Below are 25,254 nucleotides of genomic sequence, written 5' to 3'. Positions count from 1 at the left end.
AATATTATTTTAGTCATGAATTAATACAAGGTAGTTTTTATTTAGATTTGAGTCCACAAGTGGACTTATCTATATGAGTCTACTGAAAGGATTTAGATTAGAAGAGAATAAGCCTTCATCTTCCTCAACAAAATGTTGGCCATCATCAGTAGCATGACATCAAAACACCATGTCATAGCATTCCTGATATGCGTACTTGTTATCCAATTCCCATGCCATTCCAATAGCCGCCAGTACTGCAACCCCTCTTCCTGCGGGACCATCCACAATATTAGCTTCCCTTTCCGACTAAATACCGATCCTGAAAATTGTGGCAATCCCAATTACCAGTTAACCTGTGAACAAAACCGAGCAGTGTTAACTTTAAAGTCCCAGAAATACTATGTCCAATCCATCAATTACAACAACTTCACTATCCGTCTGGTTGATCCTGGTGTGCAACATAACAACAAGTGCTCCTTTCCAAGATATTCTTTAGCCCGGTACAGTTTTTCTAGATACGATGTACAAGATAACAAGATGTACTCCGTTCTAAGTCAGTTCAATTTAACTGCATACCTTAATCCATATGCCATCTCACGGGCAATGTATGGATGGGAAGACGTGCCTTTAATTACTGTGCCAATTATTTTCTTCAGCTGTCCTTTCCCAGTGAAGTCTTCTACTTCTTCTGCTTTTGTGGAAACAACTAAAGACTGTTCAAATAAAACCAGTGGAGGCTACGCTTATGCTAAGCTAGGCCCTCTTAATGCATCGGATTTACGAATTTCATGCCAGGTTGAGCGGATAACAATGAGTTCTTGGCGAATTCAAGAAAATGTGTCTGAGATTAATGTAACAAGTCTTGTGGAAATCCATGATGCTTTGATGTATGGATTTGAGCTATACTGGTTCCGGGCTCGTTGTGATCATTGCAGGGGAGTACCGCTTTGTGGCCTTGACGAGACAAATGAGATTCGCTGCTGGAACAAATACATCTTCTATGGTAATTAAGAATATAATGACCTCATTGGATGCTGCTGTTTACCAGTAATTATTTGTAATTACTCTATTATTTTTCATGTCAATGGGCAGGGCATCACTTATATATATGTTGGTAACAATGAAAGGTAACTTATTATCTTCTGATCACATCTCTAATTTCATTCCCATGGCAATATTGTTGTAGGTCCGATGGGTACATTTGTGAAAATATTGATCATTTTTTTGGGTAAGAACTCAATCTCTTCTCGAGAGCTTACAAACTGCTTTTAGTATAATTATGTTAATAAAAATTGTGGTGTTTTGCAGGCGTCATCATACTTTTGGGGGTGTACTGTGGACCAAAGATTTTAATCGGAATTCCAAGTGTAATTGTTATTCTAATTATCAAAATACGAACAAGGCACTTATCGGTGTTCGATGCAATCGAGAATTTCCTTAACGCCGATAATAATCTCTTGCCCATTAGGTATTCTTACAGACACATTAAGAGTATGACCAAGGGCTTCAAGGAGAAGTTGGGAGAAGGGGGCTATGGTATTGTTTACAAAGGCAGGCTTCGAAGTGGCAGCAACGTTGCAGTGAAGATAATGAGCAAGCCCAAGTCTAATGGTCAAGATTTCATCAATGAAGTTGGTTCCATGGGAAGGATTCATCATGTTAATATTGTTCGACTTGTTGGATATTGTGCAGAAAATTTCCAGCATGCTCTTGTGTATGATTTCATGTGTAATGGATCCCTTGACAAGTACATTAATCAAGGAGTTAATGCGAGTTTGTTGAATTGGCAAAGGAAGTTTGAGATTGTAGTGGGAGTAGCCCGTGGGATTGAGTACTTGCACCGAGGTTGTGACATCCAAATCCTGCATTTTGACATTAAACCACACAATATCCTTTTGGATGATAACTTCATTCCAAAAATCTCTGATTTTGGTCTCACAAAATTGTTTCCTACCGATAAAAGCATTGTCACGTTGACTGCTACTCGTGGAACAATTGGGTATGTGGCGCCAAAGCTGATCGATAGAAGCATTGTAGCTATTTCTCATAAGGCTGATGTATATAGCTTCGGAATGCTACTCATGGAAATGCTAGGCTTAAAGAGAACACCGGTTACTGAACAAGACGAGTCGAGTAAATACTTCCCATCTTGGATTTACAATGACATCAACAAGGGCAAGGCAATTGAGATGGGAGAAGAAGATGAGGATGATAAGAGAATTACAAAGAAGATGACCATAGTTGGGCTTTGGTGCATCCAAACTAGTCCAATCCCGAGGCCTTCAATGAGTAGGGTTGTTGAAATGCTTGAAGGAGACGTTGAGCTGCTGCAAATGCCGACGGAAACTTTCCTTTCGGAGCCAATTATGGAAGTGGATCAAGAACAGAGTTCCATGCCAGAATCATCTGAATCCATAGCATTATTGCCCAATTCTGCTAATTCCAACAGTATAGGTATAATTGTGGAAGTGTATGTGCAATTAGATGGTCCCATAATTATCAGTTTGCTACTCTGTTCAACTTACTACTACCTTACATATTATGTTGACTTTATTGTAAGATAGATATAATAAATTTTCAAAAAATTGTGTTAGTAATATTGTGTGTTAAACCAGATGGAATCCATTTAAATTGAAATTTTGGTCTTACAAGTTACAACTCATTCCTGGCAAAAAGCTGTCTAAGAGCCAGAAGGACATAGATCATTATTGTGGTGATTCACATTTGAGACCCTGCAAAAGGGCTAGAGGGCAGCACCAAGTCATCTCCCTCTCTTTCCAGCATTTGAACCACCACTTTCATTGATGGCCGATCCACAGGTTGCCACTGGATGCACCAAAGAGCTATGATCGCTAGTCTTTTCGCGATTGCTTCATCATCATCCTCCTCAATACGGATTTGCAGCTCTCCTCCTCTGTTCAAGTGGTTATACACTCATTCTGAAAAACTACCCTCCAGCTGCCCGGTATTTCAAGATTTTATCATGCATTTCAATAGTGAAGTTTTCTTTCCCTTATATCTTTTCTTTTGCAAGATTTATGCTTATTACTTGTGCTTTTGTGTTCTTTATGCTATTTAATCATGAGTAGTTAGTTTATGGGCTTGAGTTAGGATTGTATTATCTATTTTGATGCTTAAGTTGTGATTATTGTGGAAAAAGGGGAAGAACTCCACCTAGAGCTCTTGAGTTTGAGTTGGGTCTTTAATCTTTCTTGAAATAGTTGATACATAGCAATTGTTGTTTGTGTTGGGAAAGTCTTTCATCTCAATGGGAATTGGATGAAAGACTTGACCCTTCCCAATTTCCCTTCTATAGAAATAGGGATAGATTTGGACTTAAATAGTTTTTGTTCTTCAAGAACTTGGTTGATACACCATGGAAGTTGGGCAATATGATTTATTTGTGCTTGCCTCATGACCTTAGATAAAATGTTCTTCCCTCAACCGCAAGTGTTAAAACATCAATAGAGTAATACCGCTAACTTGAGTCTTATTTCTTTATTTTGTATTTATCTATTTTTATATATGTTTGTTCTACCTTGTTGTTGTTTGCTTAGCTTCTTGTTAATTTCCTTGTACTAGTGCCTAGTTTTGTTATTGCATATTGCGTGCCATAACCCCTAATCCTCAGCGGAACGACATTTCACACCCGTACACTTACCATCACTAATTTTTGCTACATATCACACCGCCTCCTGACTGCTTGCAAGAATTGAGCCACACAAGTCCCAGGACTCGGGGCTACATATTCGCCGAGAGTATGTAGTCAGCAGGCTCCAGATATCGATCTTCTCGGGTCCGGTGCCCTAGTCGAGGTATTCATCAGATAATATTTCAAATAATATGGAGAGATAGAGAATAAATTTTAGTGTATCTAGATCAATATAGAGCCGTAAAGGTAACTTGGTTAAAATTCATTACGTGTGAAGTTTTTTAAGGACAATACATTTTTTTTTTGGGTAAATGTAAATGTGTATTATATACCCGAAAGCACAGTACAAATATGCAGGGCATACCCTGGGAATACAAGAATTAAGAAAAGAGCAGGAAAGGATCAAAAATTACTGGATCCATCCTGCCTACCAAAAAACAAAGTCAAGACTGAAACTAGATGTATAAGGATGATGGCTATTTCAACCCCCACATGGGAAAGATATAACAGGTCATCCAACCAGCAAAGCAACACTATCAAAGGATCATGATAAAAACCAACAGAAAGCAAAACTAGCACATTGGGCACTACGTGGACAATCCCCACTTAACCTAGCCCAAGATAAAAAAACCAGCAGAAATAAAGCCATGCAGTGCTGTATCAAGAGAGGAGTTGCTGCTCACACAAAACAGTAGCCAACTCAGAGCCAAAAATACAAGTACTCGGGGCATACCCCGGAATCCAGCTAAAAGGAAACTCAGATAACATATCAAGCAGAGGAAAAAACGTAGTATGTCAAAAAAGAGAGCAAGGGACTAAAGCAATTTACACAACTACACGGGGCATACCCCGGAAACCAGCAAAAAGATCCAAGTAACCAAGAAAAAGCAGGAGCCTATACTAGAGAAAGGGAAGGAAAACAAAAACAGCAAAGGCGGGAAAGAAACCAAAAGCGGGCAAAGGACAGCACAAAACAAGAGATAAAGGGAAAAAGAGCACCCAGCTAGGCTGGTGACTCAAGAAAGAAGGCAGAAAGATTTTTTTCTTTTTTTTTTTTTTAAAGAAGGAGAAGCAGCCAGGGAAGGAAGAAAGGACTCCAAAGAAAAGTAACTCCCAAAGAAACCAAGGGGCAAAGACCATGAAAGCAATGAAGGCTAACTAGACTCAACAAGGCAAAACAACAGGAAAAAGGAGCTGTTAGCCATGTTGGATAGGCAGAAACCAGAAACAGAACTCTTTTTTTTTTTTTTTTTATAATGAAAACAACTGGGAAATTACAACCGAACAGAAGAGGCAACTCTAAGAACATCAGTTGCAATACAATTAACAAGACCATCCAGAGTGGGTCTAACCGAATCATGAATGACAAGGTTTCTAACTCTCCAAAGATGGTAAACAGTGCACGCAAGAGCAATGTAAACAGCTTTGGAATGTCTGCGTGATCCCTTGAACAGCCTCCTAATCCATTTTATTGAGCTGCGAATGGCAATGGTATTCCTAGGGAAGCCAAAAGACTCCCTTATTTTGCTCCAAACCTGTTGAGAGAAATAGCATCTAAAAAAGAGATGGTTAGTTGATTCTTTTTGTCCAATGCACAGTGAGCAGTCAGATTCAAAATCAGGCAAGAACAGCCTATCTTTTGTTTTCAAGCGATTCCAAAGGGCGAGCCACAATATGAAAGAAAACTTGCGAGGAATACAAGGTCTCCATGTAAACTTCCAACACACTGCTTCATTGGCTTTATGCCTCAGCAACTCATACACCAAGGCCGTATGGAACTTGTTCTTCCAAAACGCAGACACAAGGAAAATACGGGCAAGTTGGGGACTGCCTGTGTGCTCAATAATGGCACACTTCACTTTATAGACTGCCTTCAAAAGAGGTGAGTCCCTGGCCTTGGGACTCCATTCCCATACATCAACAAAATTGAGATACACACCATTAATCCACCGAATCCAAAGGGAATCACGCTTGCTGCGAATATCCCAAAGGATCCTGGAGAGAAAGGCCAGATTCCAAACTTGTAGATTATGGAGTCCAAGGCCTCCTTCTTTCTTAGGGTGGCAAACTTTTTCCCAAGCAATTGAGGCGGGTTTATCACCCCATAGAAAGTTTCTACAAACAGAATTTAAGTGATCAAGAACATTAACCGGAAGGTAAAACATTTGTAGCCAAAAACTAATGGTCCCTTGGATCACCGAAGATAGGAGTTCAAGTCTGCCAGCAAAGGTAAGATTGCTCCTCTTCCACTTGGATATATGGTTAGTGACAGCATCAATGAGTGGAGAGAAGTAGGCAACCTTGAGTCTTTGAGCATCAAGGGGAACACCCAGATATCGAACAGGCAACGTTCCAGCAGGGAAATCAACAAAATTAAGAACATCACCATGGACTCCTGCAGTAAAGATATTAGATTTATTGATGTTGACAGTTAGCCCTGATGTTTCTTGAAGATGATTAAGGGCCTCCAGAAGGACTTTGACAGATGGGGGATCCCCCCTACAGAACAACATGAGATCATCTGCGAAAGCCAAGTGCGTGATTTTGTCATTGGAGCATTTCGGATGGTAAGAAAACCACAGCACTCTTGTCATACTGATGATGGTTCTTGACAAGTATTCAATGCAGCAAGCAAAAATAAGGGGAGATATGGGATCCCCTTGTCTTAGCCCCCTTTGACCTTTGAAATTCCCATACAACCCACCATTGATTGAGATGGTGAAAGAAGTGGTGGTGATACATTCCATGATCCAATTGATAAATCTAGGTGGGAAGTTGAGGCCAGAAAGGATTTCTCTAATAAATTTCCAATCAATTGTGTCATAGGCCTTTCTGAGATCCACCATGAGCATGCATCTCGGCGATGTTCTTTTCCTTGCATATCCCCTTATTAGCTCTTGGGCCAAAAAAATATTGTCTGACATAGACCTTCCTCCAATGAATGCTGCTTGGGCATGATTTATAATGGCTGGCAGAACATGACTGAGTCTTGTTGCAAGAATTTTGGATATGACTTTGTATAGCACATTGCAACAAGAGATGGGCCTAAATTCCTCCACCCGTTGTGCATGCTGTGATTTTGGGATCAAGGCAATGACAGTGTAATTAATTTGTTTCAGCAGCTGGCCTGACGCAAAGAATTCCAAGACAGCATCAACCAGGTCAGACCCTATCACATTCCAATTCTTCTTGAAAAAAGCAGCTGAGTAGCCATCCGGCCCCGGGGCCTTTTGATCATTAATATCAAACAAAGCATCTTTTATTTCCTGACCGGTTACCTCCTTTAACAAAATATCATGCAGATCATTACTGAGGGTGGGGCCATTGCACAAAAAGTCAGAGGTACACGTTGATCTTACCCTTTCACCTCCAAAAAGATCTTTGAAGTGTTCCACAAAAAGATTGCCAACTTGGTTCAGAGATGTAGTGGGCTGCCCCTGCTGGTCTAAAATACAAGTGATACTTCTGTCCCGATTTGACTTTTTACTAAAGGACAATACATTTGATTTCACAAGTGGACGTACTTTTCTTATCTACAAGTCCACTCAAAATAATTGGAGTCAATGAACACCTTATCTTATCTAATTGGCAAATGACTAATACAATAAATAAGCTTGAGCTAGCTTCTTCCTAAACCAAACCACCCCACCCCTAGCCTCAACAAAATGCTGGCCTTCAGATCAAAATACTTTCTCATACCGTTGCTCATATCACTACTTATCATCTCAGCTAGCGTCATATGCATACTTGTTATCCATTTCTCAAGCCATTCCAATACCACCCACTGCAACCCTTCTTCCTGCGGGAGCATCCACAATATTAGCTTCCCTTTCCGACTAAATACCGATCCAAAACATTGTGGCAATCCCAATTACGAGTTAACCTGTGAACAAAACTGATAAGTGCAAAAGATGCCATCTTTATAAGGTTGTTATCGGATCATCTAGTGCACAATTTGTAGCTTTTGTGTTTGATTTGTCCCTTTATTGCGTTAGAATGCTTCATATTGCCATTGGACCCCGTTCCACACTTGGGTTAATCATTTTGTAGGTAAAAAGATGGGCAAAAAGGCAGAAAATGGCTAGAATTTGAAGAAGGATTCACGAGTCGAAGTTGGACTGCGAAATACACCATGGACGCCAAGTGGACGCCCAGTGGACGCCCTAGTGGACGCGCGTCCAACGTGCGTCCACCATGCGTCCACCCTTGCGTCCAACTTTTCGCTCTCTGATTCTCGCACAGCAGAACAGCANTACCACCTATTACTTTCCATCCACCGCGAAAACTACACCCTTCAAATGGCGCCGTTGCCGGGGATGGCATCGGTTTTTGAGTAGTAAGTGCCTTTGGATTAACATGAGCAAGTGTTCAAGTTAGAGAGTCTAACCCCCCCCCCCTTTTTACTTTTTATTTTTGCAATTTACTTTGTTTACATTTTAATCTTTTTGTCATTTCAATTGCTACTACTCTCACTCGCAACTACTTCTAGTTGCAAAACACTCTCTTATCTTTGTGTTGATAGGTTGATCCTCTATAGTGTATTCTCAAGCAAGATATCAACAAGAGGATTACTATGAAGATCAAGTAGGATATAGGCAACCAAGGGGAGGCTATAATGCTCAAGTTTCTAACCCCTATGGTTATAGAGATTATGAGGACTATGAACAACCTTACTCAAGGACATATGGATCTTCACAAGAAGAATACCAACCAAGAAGGCAACCATCAAGACCTCAATATGATGATAAGGCATATGATGAGTATGATGATCCACCACCAAGGCAAATATCAAGAACTCAATATGATGATAGAGAATATGGTGATTACCACTACTCAAGAAGAGCCCCACCACTACCTCAAAGCTATGATTCAAAATCTTACCAATCTATCCACTATGACGAAGATGATGACTACCCTCAACAAAGAGGATTCTCTAATTCTCAATCCTACGACTCTTACACATCCCAATCCTACTCTCCACAATCGTATACTCAAAACACACCTCCACCCAAAAAGAAATCTATTATCAAGCACATGTATGACCATTTGTTGAAACCCAAGCCAAGAGACCCGAATGACCGCTTCAAGACCATTGAGGAACACATGCTTGAAGATATGAATCGACAAGTGATTTGTTATGCTTGTAAAGGGCCTCACTATAAGTATCAATGCCAAAAGTACCCATATTGCAAGAAATGTAAGACTAACTTCCCATGTGAATGTAGGTACAATCACCATAGGGACGAAATTGATCAAGAGTGCAACCACTATGAGAATGAGGAGTACATGATGCAACCATATGAGGAGGAAAACATGGAAGACATGAAGAACAAGATGTTGGCAAGGATAGAAGAATTAAAGCAAGAAATGGCCAATATTAGGGAAGGGTGGAAGCAAGAATATGAGAATGTTGAGGAAAAGGAGAGTGATGGTGATGTGGAGATAGTGTGGGAAGAGGAAAAGTCATGTGGTGACACTATTGAGCTTGCATGTGGTAAGACACTTGACCCTATTAGTGTTAGCACTACTCTTGGTGATAAAATTTCTAAATCTTGGGCCGACATGTGTGATGAGAATAATGATTGTGATGATATTCATGTGCCTATTCATTTTGATAATGCTAACATTGATTGTGTTGATGATGGAATTGAAAACGTGGTAGATATGACTAGTGAAAATAATGGCATAAATGAAGATGTTGATAATGAGGTCAATTTTTTCAACCCTTATGACTTTAGTGATAATGATTCATTTGACTCCTCCTCCGATGATGATGAAAATTGTGTTGATACTTGTGAAAATAATTCTTTCAATTCTATGGAGAATAATTCAATAGAGTCATGTGTGGATAATTTCTCTAATTCTTATGATGGCAACTCTTCCAATCCTTGTGAAAACAATTCTTCCGTTTCTTTAAAAGATAATGATGGCCTTGAATCTTTCACGTTTGATGATAATGCTTTGATTAATGAGAATGATGATAAATTGCATGAGATAGTATGTGGTGATGATAATGTGCATGATGATGCGAATGTGTGTGAATTGAATGATGTTGAGTTCGTGAAATTCTTTGATGATTGTATTGATGATGCTATGTATGTTCATGAATTTCTTGGAGAAGTCGAGGAGGAAATAGATGGAAGTGAAAGGGATGTTTTGTTGAATAGTGACGAAGAGAGGGAGAATGAGAAACAAGAAATAATGATAGAAGGGGTTGAAAATGAGAATGATATTCTTGAGTCTTTTACTTTTGGTGATGAATCTTTGTCAAATGAACTTGCTAATGATTTGCATGAGATGCTTTGTGGTGATGATGATATGAATATCGAGNTACCACCTATTACTTTCCATCCACCGCGAAAACTACACCCTTCAAATGGCGCCGTTGCCGGGGATGGCATCGGTTTTTGAGTAGTAAGTGCCTTTGGATTAACATGAGCAAGTGTTCAAGTTAGAGAGTCTAACCCCCCCCCCCTTTTTACTTTTTATTTTTGCAATTTACTTTGTTTACATTTTAATCTTTTTGTCATTTCAATTGCTACTACTCTCACTCGCAACTACTTCTAGTTGCAAAACACTCTCTTATCTTTGTGTTGATAGGTTGATCCTCTATAGTGTATTCTCAAGCAAGATATCAACAAGAGGATTACTATGAAGATCAAGTAGGATATAGGCAACCAAGGGGAGGCTATAATGCTCAAGTTTCTAACCCCTATGGTTATAGAGATTATGAGGACTATGAACAACCTTACTCAAGGACATATGGATCTTCACAAGAAGAATACCAACCAAGAAGGCAACCATCAAGACCTCAATATGATGATAAGGCATATGATGAGTATGATGATCCACCACCAAGGCAAATATCAAGAACTCAATATGATGATAGAGAATATGGTGATTACCACTACTCAAGAAGAGCCCCACCACTACCTCAAAGCTATGATTCAAAATCTTACCAATCTATCCACTATGACGAAGATGATGACTACCCTCAACAAAGAGGATTCTCTAATTCTCAATCCTACGACTCTTACACATCCCAATCCTACTCTCCACAATCGTATACTCAAAACACACCTCCACCCAAAAAGAAATCTATTATCAAGCACATGTATGACCATTTGTTGAAACCCAAGCCAAGAGACCCGAATGACCGCTTCAAGACCATTGAGGAACACATGCTTGAAGATATGAATCGACAAGTGATTTGTTATGCTTGTAAAGGGCCTCACTATAAGTATCAATGCCAAAAGTACCCATATTGCAAGAAATGTAAGACTAACTTCCCATGTGAATGTAGGTACAATCACCATAGGGACGAAATTGATCAAGAGTGCAACCACTATGAGAATGAGGAGTACATGATGCAACCATATGAGGAGGAAAACATGGAAGACATGAAGAACAAGATGTTGGCAAGGATAGAAGAATTAAAGCAAGAAATGGCCAATATTAGGGAAGGGTGGAAGCAAGAATATGAGAATGTTGAGGAAAAGGAGAGTGATGGTGATGTGGAGATAGTGTGGGAAGAGGAAAAGTCATGTGGTGACACTATTGAGCTTGCATGTGGTAAGACACTTGACCCTATTAGTGTTAGCACTACTCTTGGTGATAAAATTTCTAAATCTTGGGCCGACATGTGTGATGAGAATAATGATTGTGATGATATTCATGTGCCTATTCATTTTGATAATGCTAACATTGATTGTGTTGATGATGGAATTGAAAACGTGGTAGATATGACTAGTGAAAATAATGGCATAAATGAAGATGTTGATAATGAGGTCAATTTTTTCAACCCTTATGACTTTAGTGATAATGATTCATTTGACTCCTCCTCCGATGATGATGAAAATTGTGTTGATACTTGTGAAAATAATTCTTTCAATTCTATGGAGAATAATTCAATAGAGTCATGTGTGGATAATTTCTCTAATTCTTATGATGGCAACTCTTCCAATCCTTGTGAAAACAATTCTTCCGTTTCTTTAAAAGATAATGATGGCCTTGAATCTTTCACGTTTGATGATAATGCTTTGATTAATGAGAATGATGATAAATTGCATGAGATAGTATGTGGTGATGATAATGTGCATGATGATGCGAATGTGTGTGAATTGAATGATGTTGAGTTCGTGAAATTCTTTGATGATTGTATTGATGATGCTATGTATGTTCATGAATTTCTTGGAGAAGTCGAGGAGGAAATAGATGGAAGTGAAAGGGATGTTTTGTTGAATAGTGACGAAGAGAGGGAGAATGAGAAACAAGAAATAATGATAGAAGGGGTTGAAAATGAGAATGATATTCTTGAGTCTTTTACTTTTGGTGATGAATCTTTGTCAAATGAACTTGCTAATGATTTGCATGAGATGCTTTGTGGTGATGATGATATGAATATCGATTTGCATGAGATGCTTTGTGGTGATGATGATATGAATATCGAGGCTAGCTTGTGTGATTTAATTGATGATGATATGAATATCGAGGCTAGCTTGTGTGATTTAATTGATGTTGAATTGGTGAACTTCCATGATAATTGCCTTTTAATTGATGTTGAATTGGTGAACTTCCATGATAATTGCCTTAATGATGCTTTATATATTCATGATTTGATTGGTAAAGATCGGAGTGAAGAGAGTATGACTATAGAAAAGGAAAATGAAGAAGAAAATTTTGAAAATAAGAAGGTGTTGTTTGAGGAAGTTCATGGCAAAATCATAGAAGAGGAGAAGGAAAAGACAAGAGATGAGAGTGTAAAGGAGGAAGTTGAGTATAAAGTGAGAAATGATGAAAAGGAGTTTGGTGAAAAGAAGAAAAATGAAAAAAGAGGAAATTCGGAAGAGAATAGCATACTCATGGACGTGGATAGTTGCAAACCTTTGGAAGNTAAAAGCTTGTTTGTGTGATCCGTTAGCTCGTAACACACTTTTAAAGTGTGGAAAGGGCATAGTTATGTTGAGACCTTTGACTTGTCCACCTTGTGTTTAGTGTGAACATCGAGGACGATGTTCGTTTTAAAGTGTGGAAAGAGAAGTACCTTTGTGCTTGAAGACTTTGATTTGCAAAAGTATTGCTTGACTTAGAATGTTGGATATGTTTGAAATGAATACATTGTTTAATCTATTTTGGGAAAATGTGTGTTTTGAATGAACCCTTGTTTCTCAATTAGGACTATCCCGTGGAAGAAAATTCTTATACTTTTGTTTAAATTTGACGAATTGTTGCTTGATTGTGTGATATTCACCTCTCATTTAACCCGGACCATAGTCAAGGAGGTAACGAAGTGGGAGTGTGCACCTATCAAACCTAGTAATATAATGCTTACTAAGCCCGGAATTGAACCTAATTTTCTTTATTTTGCTCTCCCGAAGGTGTAGTGTGGGGTTGTGAAGGTGATGCTTTACTTTAAGTTGTTCAAAAGAGCCCAATGAGGCCAAAAACCCCAAAAGAGCCCAATGTGGCCACCTTAGGATATGAAAAAGATGAACCGTCTCGCTAGGGCAAGTTAGGGGCAACCATCGCACTGTCTTCGAAAAAGCGTGGAGATCCACGTGAAGTCGGTTGCCCCGATACGAAGTCTTGGGAGATGAGAAAATTGAAGAGAGCCATTCCGCTGAGATTCGGGCACCCATTGCACCGTCTTCGAAAAAGCATGGATATCCATGTGAAGTCGGGTAGCCCGATGAGGTTATCTTGGGGAATGAGAAAAGGAGAGATCTATCCCGTTGGGACCGGGCACCCATTGCACAGTTCTCGAAAAAGCATGGAGCTCCATGTGAGATCGGGTAGCCCGATGGTCGGTCTTGAGGGGTAGTAGATAACCTTAAAGCCTTTTTGTTTATCACACTAGAATCTAGGGGGCTTGAGGTTATAAGGGTGGTCTAATAGGTTTGGTTTGTGCACATCGGTCCCACTAGTTGGCTCGCCTAGTGGCCCGCTTTAAATGGTTGGTGAACCCTTTATTGGATTGCATGCTTGACTCGTATGACAATTGGAAGTAATCTAAATGCTTTATTTTTACCAAAGGATTTTTGTTCTTGGGATAGTCGTTATTGAGAATCGAAGGATTGTTTAAGAACACATTTTCATGATAGCTTAAGGAATGTATTGATTTCAAATGTATGCATCATTCTTGTGTCTTAGCTTGCTTGAATATCAAAGTTGTGGCATCTTTTTCACTTATGTGTGCTTGATTCAAGGATAGCTTGCTTGAGGACAAGCAAGGTTTAAAGTGTGGAAAGTTTGATAAGTGCAAAAGATGCCATCTTTATAAGGTTGTTATCGGATCATCTAGTGCACAATTTGTAGCTTTTGTGTTTGATTTGTCCCTTTATTGCGTTAGAATGCTTCATATTGCCATTGGACCCCGTTCCACACTTGGTTAATCATTTTGTAGGTAAAAAGATGGGCAAAAAGGCAGAAAATGGCTAGAATTTGAAGAAGGATTCACGAGTCGAAGTTGGACTGCGAAATACACCATGGACGCCAAGNAAAAGCTTGTTTGTGTGATCCGTTAGCTCGTAACACACTTTTAAAGTGTGGAAAGGGCATAGTTATGTTGAGACCTTTGACTTGTCCACCTTGTGTTTAGTGTGAACATCGAGGACGATGTTCGTTTTAAAGTGTGGAAAGAGAAGTACCTTTGTGCTTGAAGACTTTGATTTGCAAAAGTATTGCTTGACTTAGAATGTTGGATATGTTTGAAATGAATACATTGTTTAATCTATTTTGGGAAAATGTGTGTTTTGAATGAACCCTTGTTTCTCAATTAGGACTATCCCGTGGAAGAAAATTCTTATACTTTTGTTTAAATTTGACGAATTGTTGCTTGATTGTGTGATATTCACCTCTCATTTAACCCGGACCATAGTCAAGGAGGTAACGAAGTGGGAGTGTGCACCTATCAAACCTAGTAATATAATGCTTACTAAGCCCGGAATTGAACCTAATTTTCTTTATTTTGCTCTCCCGAAGGTGTAGTGTGGGGTTGTGAAGGTGATGCTTTACTTTAAGTTGTTCAAAAGAGCCCAATGAGGCCAAAAACCCCAAAAGAGCCCAATGTGGCCACCTTAGGATATGAAAAAGATGAACCGTCTCGCTAGGGCAAGTTAGGGGCAACCATCGCACTGTCTTCGAAAAAGCGTGGAGATCCACGTGAAGTCGGTTGCCCCGATACGAAGTCTTGGGAGATGAGAAAATTGAAGAGAGCCATTCCGCTGAGATTCGGGCACCCATTGCACCGTCTTCGAAAAAGCATGGATATCCATGTGAAGTCGGGTAGCCCGATGAGGTTATCTTGGGGAATGAGAAAAGGAGAGATCTATCCCGTTGGGACCGGGCACCCATTGCACAGTTCTCGAAAAAGCATGGAGCTCCATGTGAGATCGGGTAGCCCGATGGTCGGTCTTGAGGGGTAGTAGATAACCTTAAAGCCTTTTTGTTTATCACACTAGAATCTAGGGGGCTTGAGGTTATAAGGGTGGTCTAATAGGTTTGGTTTGTGCACATCGGTCCCACTAGTTGGCTCGCCTAGTGGCCCGCTTTAAATGGTTGGTGAACCCTTTATTGGATTGCATGCTTGACTCGTATGACAATTGGAAGTAATCTAAATGCTTTATTTTTACCAAAGGATTTTTGTTCTTGGGATAGTCGTTATTGAGAATCGAAGGATTGTTTAAGAACACATTTTCATGATAGCTTAAGGAATGTATTGATTTCAAATGTATGCATCATTCTTGTGTCTTAGCTTGCTTGAATATCAAAGTTGTGGCATCTTTTTCACTTATGTGTGCTTGATTCAAGGATAGCTTGCTTGAGGACAAGCAAGGTTTAAAGTGTGGAAAGTTTGATAAGTGCAAAAGATGCCATCTTTATAAGGTTGTTATCGGATCATCTAGTGCACAATTTGTAGCTTTTGTGTTTGATTTGTCCCTTTATTGCGTTAGAATGCTTCATATTGCCATTGGACCCCGTTCCACACTTGGTTAATCATTTTGTAGGTAAAAAGATGGGCAAAAAGGCAGAAAATGGCTAGATTTCGAAGAAGGATTCACGAGTCGAAGTTGGAGTGCGAAATACACCATGGACGCCCAGTGGACGCCCCAGTGAACGCGCGTCCACCAGGCGTCCACCCCTGCGTCCAATTTTTCACTCTCTGAAGTTTGAAGTCTGTGCAGCAGTCTGCTGTGGACGCGCAGTGGACGCGCGCGTCCACCCGGGCGTCCATCAGAACGCTCGCAGAAGTTGAAGTCTGGACGCATTTATCGCAGTGGACGCGCCCGTGGACGCGCGTCCACCCGTGCGTCCATCGCGGAAAGTTGGCGGTTGGGCGAGATTTAAAAGGGGAATTGAGCCATTTTTCAGGGGATCCATCACACTTCAGTTTTAGATCAGTTTAGAATATTTCTCTCTCTAGGATTAGCCTAGAGAGATCTCCCCCAATTCACTCAACATTCCCAATTCACTCCACATTGCAATTCTTAGTTTAGATTAGAATTAGAGAAGAATTCCATTGTTGCAAGATTGAGATCTACATTCAATTTCAAGTTCAAGGTTTAATTTCAAGCTAAGTCTTCCTTTTAATTTCTTGTCATTACTTTTGCTTTTGCTATTTCAATTTCAAGTATGATTAGATAGATCTTTGTGGATTTGGATTGAGCAATGTTGTATGGATATTCTTGAGCTTTGAATTGATTAATTAGGTTTTGCAATTGCTTTGACTATGAGTTTGATTGTGTGAATGGTGATCTTCTTTGACTCTTGTGTGGGAATGATCAACCTATATGAGAGGTGTTTGGAGAAGGAGTCTCACCTACGAGAGTAGGGATACTCCTTAGCCTAGCCTAGCACGTTTCCTTCCCACCTTTGAGAAAAGGGGGATTGGAAGGCAAATAGCACACCATGTGTTCGATAATTTGCCTCACCTAGCCTAGTTGCCATGAGAATGGGACTATGGACTAGATGATAGGCCAATGACCACGAGAGTGGCGTTGGCATAGTTGTCTTGCCTCATTTTCATTATCTAAGTGTTGCTAGCCTAGTATCTTAGGAAATCAAGGATACCTATATGAGTTGCAAGATCCAAATCCTCCTTTCCAAATTGATCGTTTCCATTGTTTGTTCCTTATTTTCCTAATGTTTCATGTGCATTTTCTTACTATGTTTGGGTTAGCTTTCAAACACTAAACACTCTTGTGCTTAATCCCCTTACTGCTTGAACTCCCTCCTTGCCATCCTTTGAGAACGATACTCGGGAACTTCTTCCCGTTTTACCACCTATTACTTTCCATCCACCGCGAAAACTACACCCTTCAAAAACCAAACAGTGTTAACTTTACATTATTCCCAGAAATACTATGTTCAGTCCATCAATTACAACAACTACACTATCCGTGTGGTTGATCCTGATGTACAAGAAACCAATAACGTGTGCTCCTTTCCCCGATATGCTGTAAGTCGGTACAATTTGTTTAGATACCACGGTGGTTATCCATATAGCATATCACGTGCCAAGAGGACACCATATTATTGGGAAAAGTTGCCTCCAATTCCTTTAATTACTGTGCCAATTATTTTCTTGAGCTGTCCCTTCCCAATGAAGTCTTCCACTTTTGTAGAAATGACCAAAGAGTGTTGGAATAATAAAAGCAGGAGTGGTAGGAATAATAATGCTCCATCCTACCCTTCTGCAGGCCAAGCTTATGTTAAGTTAGGCACTCTTAATGCATCGGATTTAAGAGTTTCATGCCGGGTTGAGGTCATAACTATGACTTCCTGGGGAATTCAAGAAAATAATGTGTCGTCTCAGATTAATATTAGTCTATTGGAAATCTATGATGCTTTGACGTATGGGTTTGAGCTATCCTGGTTCCAGGCTGTTTGTGATCAAAATTGCAGGTGGAGTGGAGAATGTGAACTTGATGACACCACACATGAGATAACCTGCTGGAACAACTACGGTAAGAATGATAGGTGACTTAGCTTGTCTTGACTAGATCACATACATATATCATCTTAATTTCTCTTTATCATGTATGATTGCTAACTTGAGAAGTAAATTTTCCTCACTTCTACATCTTCTCCATCTCTAACGTAACTCCATTCCCATCACAATATTATTGTAGGTTTCTATCGATATAGAACAATACCGACGGCTCTTGGGGGTAAGAACTCAATCTCTTCTCACGAACTGCTCTGTAAATATAACTGCACCGTACCACTCTTTTTAGTATAAATACTTTAATAGAATTTGTAATATTTTGCAGCTGTGGCCGGACTTGCGTGTCTAATCACTCTATTAAAGATTATAATTGGAGTTCCATGCGCAATTGTGTTTCTAATTATCAAATTCCACAGAAGGCATTTATCAGTGTTCGATGCAATCGAGAATTTCCTCAGTGCCGATAATAATCTCTTGCCCATTAGGTATTCTTACAGACACATTAAGAATATGACAAAGGGCTTGAAGCAGAAGTTGGGAGAAGGGGGCTATGGTACTGTTTACAAAGGCAGACTTCGAAGTGGCAGCGATGTTGCAGTGAAGATAATGAGCAAGCCCAAGTCTAGCGGTCAAGATTTCATCAATGAAGTTGGTTCCATGGGAAGGATTCATCATGTCAACATTGTTCGACTTGTTGGATATTGTGCAGAAAATTCCAAGCATGCTCTTGTGTATGATTTCATGTCTAATGGATCCCTTGACAAGTACATTAATCAAGGAGTTAATGCGAGTTTGTTGAATTCGGAAAGGAAGTTTGAGATTGTAGTGGGCGTCGCCCGTGGGATTGAGTACTTGCACCGAGGTTGTGACATCCAAATCCTGCATTTTGACATTAAACCACACAATATCCTTTTGGATGATAACTTCATTCCAAAAATCTCTGATTTTGGTCTTGCAAAATTGTTTCCTACCGATAAAAGCATTGTCACGTTGACTGCTGCTCGTGGAACAATTGGGTATGTGGCGCCGGAGCTGATCAATAGAAGCATTGGAGCTATTTCTCATAAGGCTGATGTATATAGCTTCGGAATGCTACTCATGGAAATGCTAGGCTTAAAGAGAACACCGGTTACTGAACAAGACGAGTCGAGTAAATACTTCCCATCTTGGATTTACAATGACATCAACAAGGGCAAGGCAATTGAGATGGGAGAAGAAGATGAGGATGATAAGAGAATTACAAAGAAGATGACCATAGTTGGGCTTTGGTGCATCCAAACCAGTCCAATCCCAAGGCCTTCAATGAGTAGGGTTGTTGAAATGCTTGAAGGAGACGTTGAGCTGCTGCAAATGCCGACGGAAACTTTCCTTTCGGAGCCAATTATGGAAGTGGATCAAGAACAAAGTTCCATGCCAGAATCATCTGAATCCATAGCATTATTGCCCAATTCTGCTAATTCCAACAGCATAGGTATAATTGTGGATTAAAGGGTATGCGCAGTGTGCAATTAGATGGTCCCATTATTATATATCACTTTGCTGCTCTGTTCAAATTACATATTATGTTGACCTTATTGTAAGATAGATATAATAAATTTTCAAAAATATGGTAATCATATGTTATTACATGTGCTGTCCAAATCAAATTCGACCTAACTGTGTTAGTAATATTGTGTGTTAAACCATTCAAATTGAGATTTTGGTCTTACAACTCATTCTTGTAAAAAAGCTTTCTAAAAGAGACAGAAGGACATAGATCACTATTGTGGTGATTCACATTTGAGAGCCTGCAAAAGGGCTAGAGGGCAGCACCAAGTCATCTCCCTCTCTTTCCATCATTTGAACCACCATTTTCATTGATGGCCGATCCACAGGTTGCCACTGAATGCACCACAGCGCTATGATCGCTAGTTTTTTCGCAATTGCTTCATCATCATCCTCCTCAATACGAATTCGCAGCTCTCCTCCTCTGTTCAAGTGATTGTACACCCATTCTGGAAAACTACCCTCCTGCTGCCCGGTGTCATTCTTCCTTCCTCCGACCATTTCAAGAAGCAACATGCCAAAGCTATAAACGTCGGACTTGTGAGACGCTTTGCCAAAATTCCTTGACACGACTTCTGGTGCAATGTAGCCCATGGTTCCCCTGGCGGCCGTCATGGTGACAGCACTTTTCTCTTTGGAGCACAGTTTCGCGAGTCCAAAATCGCAAATCTTGGGATTCATGTTGTGGTCTAGCAGGATGTTGTTGGGTTTGATGTCGAAATGAAGGATTTGCTGGTCACAACCTTGATGAAGATACTCCATCCCTTTAGCTATCCCAAGAGCTATTTCTTGAATCTTCTTCCAACTCAGGGCTACATTCTTTGACTCTGTTGAAAATATGTATTTCTCCAGGGATTCATTTGGCAAGTACTCGTACACCAGTGCCCGTCTAAATCCATCCGCGCAATACCCTACCAAACGAACCACGTTAACATGGTGGATCTTCCCTATTATCCCGACTTCATTGATGAACTCTTCGCCGTTCCCCTTGGAATCTTTCAGCACTTTGACTGCAACAAGAATTTCACTGGAAACCTTCCCTTTGTACACAGTTCCATAACCTCCTTCTCCCAGTCTTTCACTCAACTGATTGGTGATTTTCTTGATATCAGCAAAGCTATATCTTGTTGGCCTCACAGCTCTGTAATCTTCCAAAAATTTCTCAACTCTTTTCTGATTCTCTTTATGCATTTTGCCTCTGGTGTAAAACTGGTAGGCGCCAAAGGTGACAATTGCCACCAGAAAGAATCCTGAAATGGAACCTGCATATATATGTTTCAGACAACAAATCAGAATGGCATATACTTTTATTCCCAAGAAATCAGAATCAGCCCGCACAGGTAGCTCAGCTGGTTCCTGGTGACAAATAAATTAAGATTTGAGCATTACCTGCAATAATTAGGGTTTTGGATCCTGTCTTCTTGGGTCTGTTAAGGCATTGAACTTCTGCTGATAGTGTGTTGTTCAAGCTACAAAACTTGCCCTGTGTCTCACAATGTGAACAGGATGGTCTTGACCAATTAAGTTGAAGAGTACTCATACTACTAAGAGTTTCCTTCTGAAAGGGCAATGTAGTTTCATGGAATTTTATGCAAGATGGGGAAGGGAAATAATCGATGGACATAAAAGAATAAAAGGCGTGTACTTGGTGACCAGGAACACCAAGACACGAAATTATCTGATCATCGAAATTCTCAGGATACTTTGATGCATCATCGGAACAGTTGAACAGGGAGTACTCAAGCAAGATTGGGGCGGGATTGGAATACTGGAATGGAGTTTCGGATAAATTAAGGTTTAATAGCATCTTGCCGGGAACACAGGCATGAGGATCCGACAGGAAGATCTGCTGGGAAACGTAGTCAATCCGATCGACGTGTAATTGCACTGCATGCGGAAATTCCATCACAGTGTTGCCATTGTTGTCACAGGATAACTCGAATCCGGGGTACCCACAGTGCTGATCTTGCTCGTGTTTGAGCTTGAAAGGGAAACGGATTCTCGGGCCGCCTTTTCTGCACCTGCTCTCCCCGCAATCATCAATCCCCAGAACAAGAAATGGAAGTAGGGCAATGATTAAGAGACGAAATGAGAAGAAGAAGGAGAAGAAGTTCGCCATCTCTGAGCAATACTCACATCACTCGCTCTGGTCCTTCATTATTACAATGGCTGCTGTCCCCGCATAAGTGCCAAAGTGTTCAAAGTCAACACATATGAATATAATGACTTTTCTTGCCCACAATTCCCCATGCTCAAGCTCCACACCTCGACCTAACAGGGATAAATCAAGTTACCTCAATGGGCTATTACGTGGAAGATCAGTGTTTTGCGTCCTCTAGAAACCCATAAATGTTGAGTTTAAGCCAAAGAAAGACCAAGTTCAACAATGAGTGACCAGGAATTGTTAAGCGAAGTTGGTTAAAAATCAAATTCAACACTTTACCTTTCCAAAATGTGACAAGTATATAAAAAAATAAAACTATGTTTAAAATAATAGTAAGTAATAAACAGTTATGACCAAGAGAGAATTGTTGGACGGAATCAATTGAGTTGCCAGTGCAAAATCACTTTTCTTATCATCCCATGTGAACGATGAAATACTTTATGTAAACAAATGCTAGTGGCCTAGTGCCAATTTGCCAAACCGTGGATAAGCAACTAGTTTGAATTACACGGGTGCAGACAGCCCACTAAATAGAATGGTCAACGCCTAGAAATAATCAAAATAATAATTGGATTTATTAAATCATCGTCTTCACAAGCCAATCACCGTACCTCAACAAAATGGTTGCAACAGCCTGCAGATCAAAACCTCTAGTCATTGCATGTCTAATAAGCATACTTGTAATCCAATTTCCATGGTTTTCCAACAGCCAATGCAACCCTTCTTCCTGTGGGAGCATCCACAATATTACCTACCCTTTTCGACTAATTACCGATCCACAAGATTGTGGCCAGGCCAATTACGAGTTAACCTGCGAACAAAATCAAACAGTGTTAACTTTAAATTCCCAGAAATACTATGTCCAATCCATCAATTACAACAACTACACTATCCGTGTGGCCGATCCTGGCGTGCAAGAAAACAATATGTGTTCGTTTCCTCAATATGCTTTAGGCCGGTACAGTTTTGGTGGTGGGAGCAATACATATGACATCGACCTTTTTCAGAACAGAACTTTTCTTGAAATTACAGTGCCAATTGTTTTCTTCACCTGTCCTTTCCCAATGAAGAATTCTTCGGCTTTTGTAGAAATAACAGCTAATGACTGTTCTAATAGAACCAATGGTGGGAATGAAAGGTTTTGTCTAATAAGGAGATGAAAGGTTTTGTCCAATAAAAGTCCAAACCTGTCATTTTCATTTGGGAGACAAACCATTTGTGGTACAAACAACTGTAGGAAGACATTTGGGATTTCTGCTGCATTGATGGTCTGCAGCTATTTAAGGACCTCAACCTCTCACTGCTCAAACATTCAGTCTCATACACCATCCAGAGAGTATAGAGTAAAAGTGAGGGAAAAATACAGTTCACTCAAGCAAAGGCAGCACTCAACACAGTTCATTCAGGCAACAACAAACACCAACTATGGCTGGAGGTTAGATCCTATATTATTCAGTTTTAATCTTACAGGGAATGCTCCATTCTATTCCTCTGGAGGCTTTGCTTATGCTAAGATAGGCCCCTTTATAGCATCAGATTTAAGAGTTTCATGCCGGGTTGATCTCATAACCCAGACTTCATGGAAAATTCAAGAAAATGGGGCTCAGAATGTTAGTCTTTTGGATATCCATGATGCTATGATGTATGGATTTGAGCTATCCTGGTTCCAGGCAGTTCTTTGTGAGCCATGCGGGAAAGAAAAGTGTGAAGTTGGAGCTCTAAATGTGGTTACCTGCGTGCCCGGTAAGAATGAAAAGTAACTCATCCTCCATTATTCCTCCCTCAACTGCATATCTTAGCTTGTATCTAACTTAATTGAATCCCCATGACGATCTTATTGTAGATAGCCCCTCGGGAATGGCATTCCATCTTCTAAAGGGTAAGTACTCAATCTTTGTCTCTCTTGTAGTTCAGTTGATTTCTGGGCGATAGATTATAGACAAAAACATATGATGAGTCAATTGCAGTATGAGAGTTTCACCCTCTTGTGAGGTGTCTCAGCATCAGTCAATAGTCTTCCCACTTAATGAGCCATTAAGTCACCTTTATTTACCCCTCTACAATTTTGTCAGACTGAGGTGTTGAGTCTTCGAGGGGAGAGATTTTGGCTTTTGTGGCAAGAACTCAATCTCGTTTAAAGAGTTTTAAGGCTATTTTGAAAACTCTGTAGTATAATTCTGTAACTAATAATTTTTGGAATATTTTGTAGGTGTGGGTATACTTATAGCTGCAGCTGCAGTTTTGGGAGGTAAGCTTCTTGTTCTAGTTACTAAGTTACGGACAAATTAAACCTATGTGATCAATATTGAGCCTCATAATGTTATACAGAAATCAGACTATATATATATGTATATATCATCTCTCTGCGTTGGATTGCAGGGATCAGTATTCTTCTAAGGATTATAATTGGAATTCCATGTGCTATAGTGTTCCTAATTATCAAACTGCAAAGAAGGCACCTGTCAGTGTTCGATGCAATTGAGAATTTCCTAAACGCTGAGAATAATCTGTCGCCCATTAGGTACTCCTACAGACACATCAAGAATATGACCAAAGGCTTCAAGGAGAAGCTAGGAGAAGGGGGATTTGGTTCTGTTTACAAAGGTAAACTTCGAAGTGGCCGCGATGTTGCAGTGAAGGTAATAAGCAAGCCCAAGTCTAACGGCCAAGATTTCATCAATGAAGTTGGTTCCATGGGAAGGATTCATCATGTCAATGTTGTTCAACTTGTCGGGTATTGTGCGGAGAATTATAAGCGTGCTCTGGTGTATGACTTCATGCCTAATGGATCCCTTGACAAGTATATTAATCGAGGAGTTAATGCGAGTTTGTTGAATTGGCAAAGGAAATTTGAGATTGCAGTGGGAGTAGCCCGTGGGATTGAGTACTTGCACCGAGGCTGCGACATTCAAATTCTACATTTCGACATCAAACCGCACAATATACTTTTGGATGAGAATTTCGTCCCAAAAATCTCTGATTTTGGTCTTGCTAAACTCTTCCCGACTGATAAAAGCATAGTCACACTAACTGCAGCCCGTGGAACAATTGGGTATGTGGCACCCGAGTTGATTACCAGAAGGATTGGAGCCATTTCTCACAAGGCAGATGTGTATAGCTTCGGAATGCTACTAATGGAAATGCTAGGCCTGAAGGAAAACCCGGTTACCGAACAAAATGAGTCAAGTAAATATTTCCCATCTTGGATTTACAGTGATATCAACAAGGGCAAGGCAATTGAGCTGGGAGAAGGAGATGAGGATGAGAAGAGAATTACAAAGAAGATGACCATAGTTGGGCTTTGGTGCATCCAAACGAGCCCAACTCAAAGGCCCTCTATGAGTAGGGTGGTCGAAATGCTTGAAGGCGATCTTGAGCTGCTCCAAATGCCACCTGAAAACACTTTCCATTCAGAACCAATTATGGAAATGGATCAATATTCGAGTTCCATACCAGATTCCTCTGAATACACATCATTTTTGACAAATGATGCTAGTTCCCAAGCCTTGGATATAATTGTGGATTAATTTGAAACTGTGCGGCACTGTGTATTAACCAGTTGATGATGATATGATTATATTAATAGCCAATGGTACTACTTTTCTTTAATATTCTCTTTAAAACTTAATGTAAATTACGGAGTACTTGAAAGCTAAAAGGCCGCAGATTTCAAGAGACGACAAGTCCAGCAGACATAGGTACAACGTCAGATGAGAGGTGGGAGCAGTACTGTGGTTTTTGTATGGTTCAATCAGCTGACGGAAATTGGGTGCTAATGTCTACAAGAGCTAGCTAAGCTAAGCAAAGCTAGCCATTGAAAATGCGTTTCATGAAAATGGCAATTTTTGAAGTTTGGAAAGTCACTTTACTTGAACCAACACTTGCCTTTTTTAGCAAAATTGAAATTAAAGAAATGCCTTCTCTTCCCAGCTGACGGAAGTTGCTTTTTTTTTTTTTTTTTTTTTT

General features: G+C 40.0%; 4 protein-coding genes across 4 annotated transcripts; 3 read left to right on the top strand and 1 right to left on the bottom strand.

Moving 5' to 3' along the window:
• Positions 1 to 129: 129 nt before the first annotated feature.
• LOC116019383 (LEAF RUST 10 DISEASE-RESISTANCE LOCUS RECEPTOR-LIKE PROTEIN KINASE-like 2.4) lies at positions 130 to 2,579 on the top strand. The gene is made up of 3 exons (XM_031259563.1): positions 130 to 985; positions 1,169 to 1,210; positions 1,291 to 2,579. Exons 1-3 carry the CDS (start codon positions 133 to 135, stop codon positions 2,544 to 2,546), a joined length of 2,151 nt encoding a protein of 716 aa, XP_031115423.1. The 5' UTR covers positions 130 to 132; the 3' UTR covers positions 2,547 to 2,579.
• Positions 2,580 to 17,280: 14,701 nt separating this feature from the next.
• On the top strand, positions 17,281 to 19,205 carry LOC116021002 (LEAF RUST 10 DISEASE-RESISTANCE LOCUS RECEPTOR-LIKE PROTEIN KINASE-like 2.1). The gene is made up of 3 exons (XM_031261595.1): positions 17,281 to 17,598; positions 17,764 to 17,802; positions 17,905 to 19,205. The coding sequence occupies exons 1-3, from the start codon at positions 17,406 to 17,408 to the stop codon at positions 19,065 to 19,067; spliced, it is 1,395 nt and encodes a 464-aa protein (XP_031117455.1). The 5' UTR covers positions 17,281 to 17,405; the 3' UTR covers positions 19,068 to 19,205.
• On the bottom strand, positions 19,173 to 21,391 carry LOC116021001 (rust resistance kinase Lr10-like). Its single transcript, XM_031261594.1, has 2 exons — positions 20,514 to 21,391; positions 19,173 to 20,386 (listed from the first exon to the last, which is right to left on the bottom strand). The coding sequence occupies exons 1-2, from the start codon at positions 21,241 to 21,243 to the stop codon at positions 19,353 to 19,355; spliced, it is 1,764 nt and encodes a 587-aa protein (XP_031117454.1). The 5' UTR covers positions 21,244 to 21,391; the 3' UTR covers positions 19,173 to 19,352.
• Positions 21,392 to 22,098: 707 nt separating this feature from the next.
• LOC116020482 (LEAF RUST 10 DISEASE-RESISTANCE LOCUS RECEPTOR-LIKE PROTEIN KINASE-like 2.5) lies at positions 22,099 to 24,815 on the top strand. The gene is made up of 5 exons (XM_031260955.1): positions 22,099 to 22,416; positions 22,759 to 23,031; positions 23,132 to 23,167; positions 23,498 to 23,536; positions 23,668 to 24,815. Exons 1-5 carry the CDS (start codon positions 22,215 to 22,217, stop codon positions 24,813 to 24,815), a joined length of 1,698 nt encoding a protein of 565 aa, XP_031116815.1. The 5' UTR covers positions 22,099 to 22,214.
• Positions 24,816 to 25,254: the final 439 nt, after the last annotated feature.

Source organism: Ipomoea triloba, chromosome 5 (assembly GCF_003576645.1).
Source record: "Ipomoea triloba cultivar NCNSP0323 chromosome 5, ASM357664v1".
Lineage (NCBI taxonomy): Eukaryota > Viridiplantae > Streptophyta > Magnoliopsida > Solanales > Convolvulaceae > Ipomoea > Ipomoea triloba.
Note: the sequence above shows the minus strand (reverse complement) of the source record. Positions and strands in the feature narration are given on the sequence as shown.

What these genes read in the sequence shown, in the direction of transcription:
- LOC116019383 (XM_031259563.1), top strand. Translation starts at nt 133, where the DNA reads ATGTTGGCCATCATCAGTAGCATGACATCAAAACACCATGTCATAGCA. An exon ending in GAACAAATACATCTTCTATG is followed by an intron (nt 986 to 1,168) that starts GTAATTAAGAAT and finishes ATATTGTTGTAG; the next exon opens with GTCCGATGGGTACATTTGTG. An exon ending in AATATTGATCATTTTTTTGG is followed by an intron (nt 1,211 to 1,290) that starts GTAAGAACTCAA and finishes GGTGTTTTGCAG; the next exon opens with GCGTCATCATACTTTTGGGG.
- LOC116021002 (XM_031261595.1), top strand. Translation starts at nt 17,406, where the DNA reads ATGACTTCCTGGGGAATTCAAGAAAATAATGTGTCGTCTCAGATTAAT. An exon ending in AACCTGCTGGAACAACTACG is followed by an intron (nt 17,599 to 17,763) that starts GTAAGAATGATA and finishes ATATTATTGTAG; the next exon opens with GTTTCTATCGATATAGAACA. An exon ending in AATACCGACGGCTCTTGGGG is followed by an intron (nt 17,803 to 17,904) that starts GTAAGAACTCAA and finishes AATATTTTGCAG; the next exon opens with CTGTGGCCGGACTTGCGTGT.
- LOC116021001 (XM_031261594.1), bottom strand. Translation starts at nt 21,243, where the DNA reads ATGGCGAACTTCTTCTCCTTCTTCTTCTCATTTCGTCTCTTAATCATT. An exon ending in CAAAACCCTAATTATTGCAG is followed by an intron (nt 20,387 to 20,513) that starts GTAATGCTCAAA and finishes ATATATATGCAG; the next exon opens with GTTCCATTTCAGGATTCTTT.
- LOC116020482 (XM_031260955.1), top strand. Translation starts at nt 22,215, where the DNA reads ATGTGTTCGTTTCCTCAATATGCTTTAGGCCGGTACAGTTTTGGTGGT. An exon ending in TTCTAATAGAACCAATGGTG is followed by an intron (nt 22,417 to 22,758) that starts GGAATGAAAGGT and finishes TTAATCTTACAG; the next exon opens with GGAATGCTCCATTCTATTCC. An exon ending in GGCATTCCATCTTCTAAAGG is followed by an intron (nt 23,168 to 23,497) that starts GTAAGTACTCAA and finishes AATATTTTGTAG; the next exon opens with GTGTGGGTATACTTATAGCT.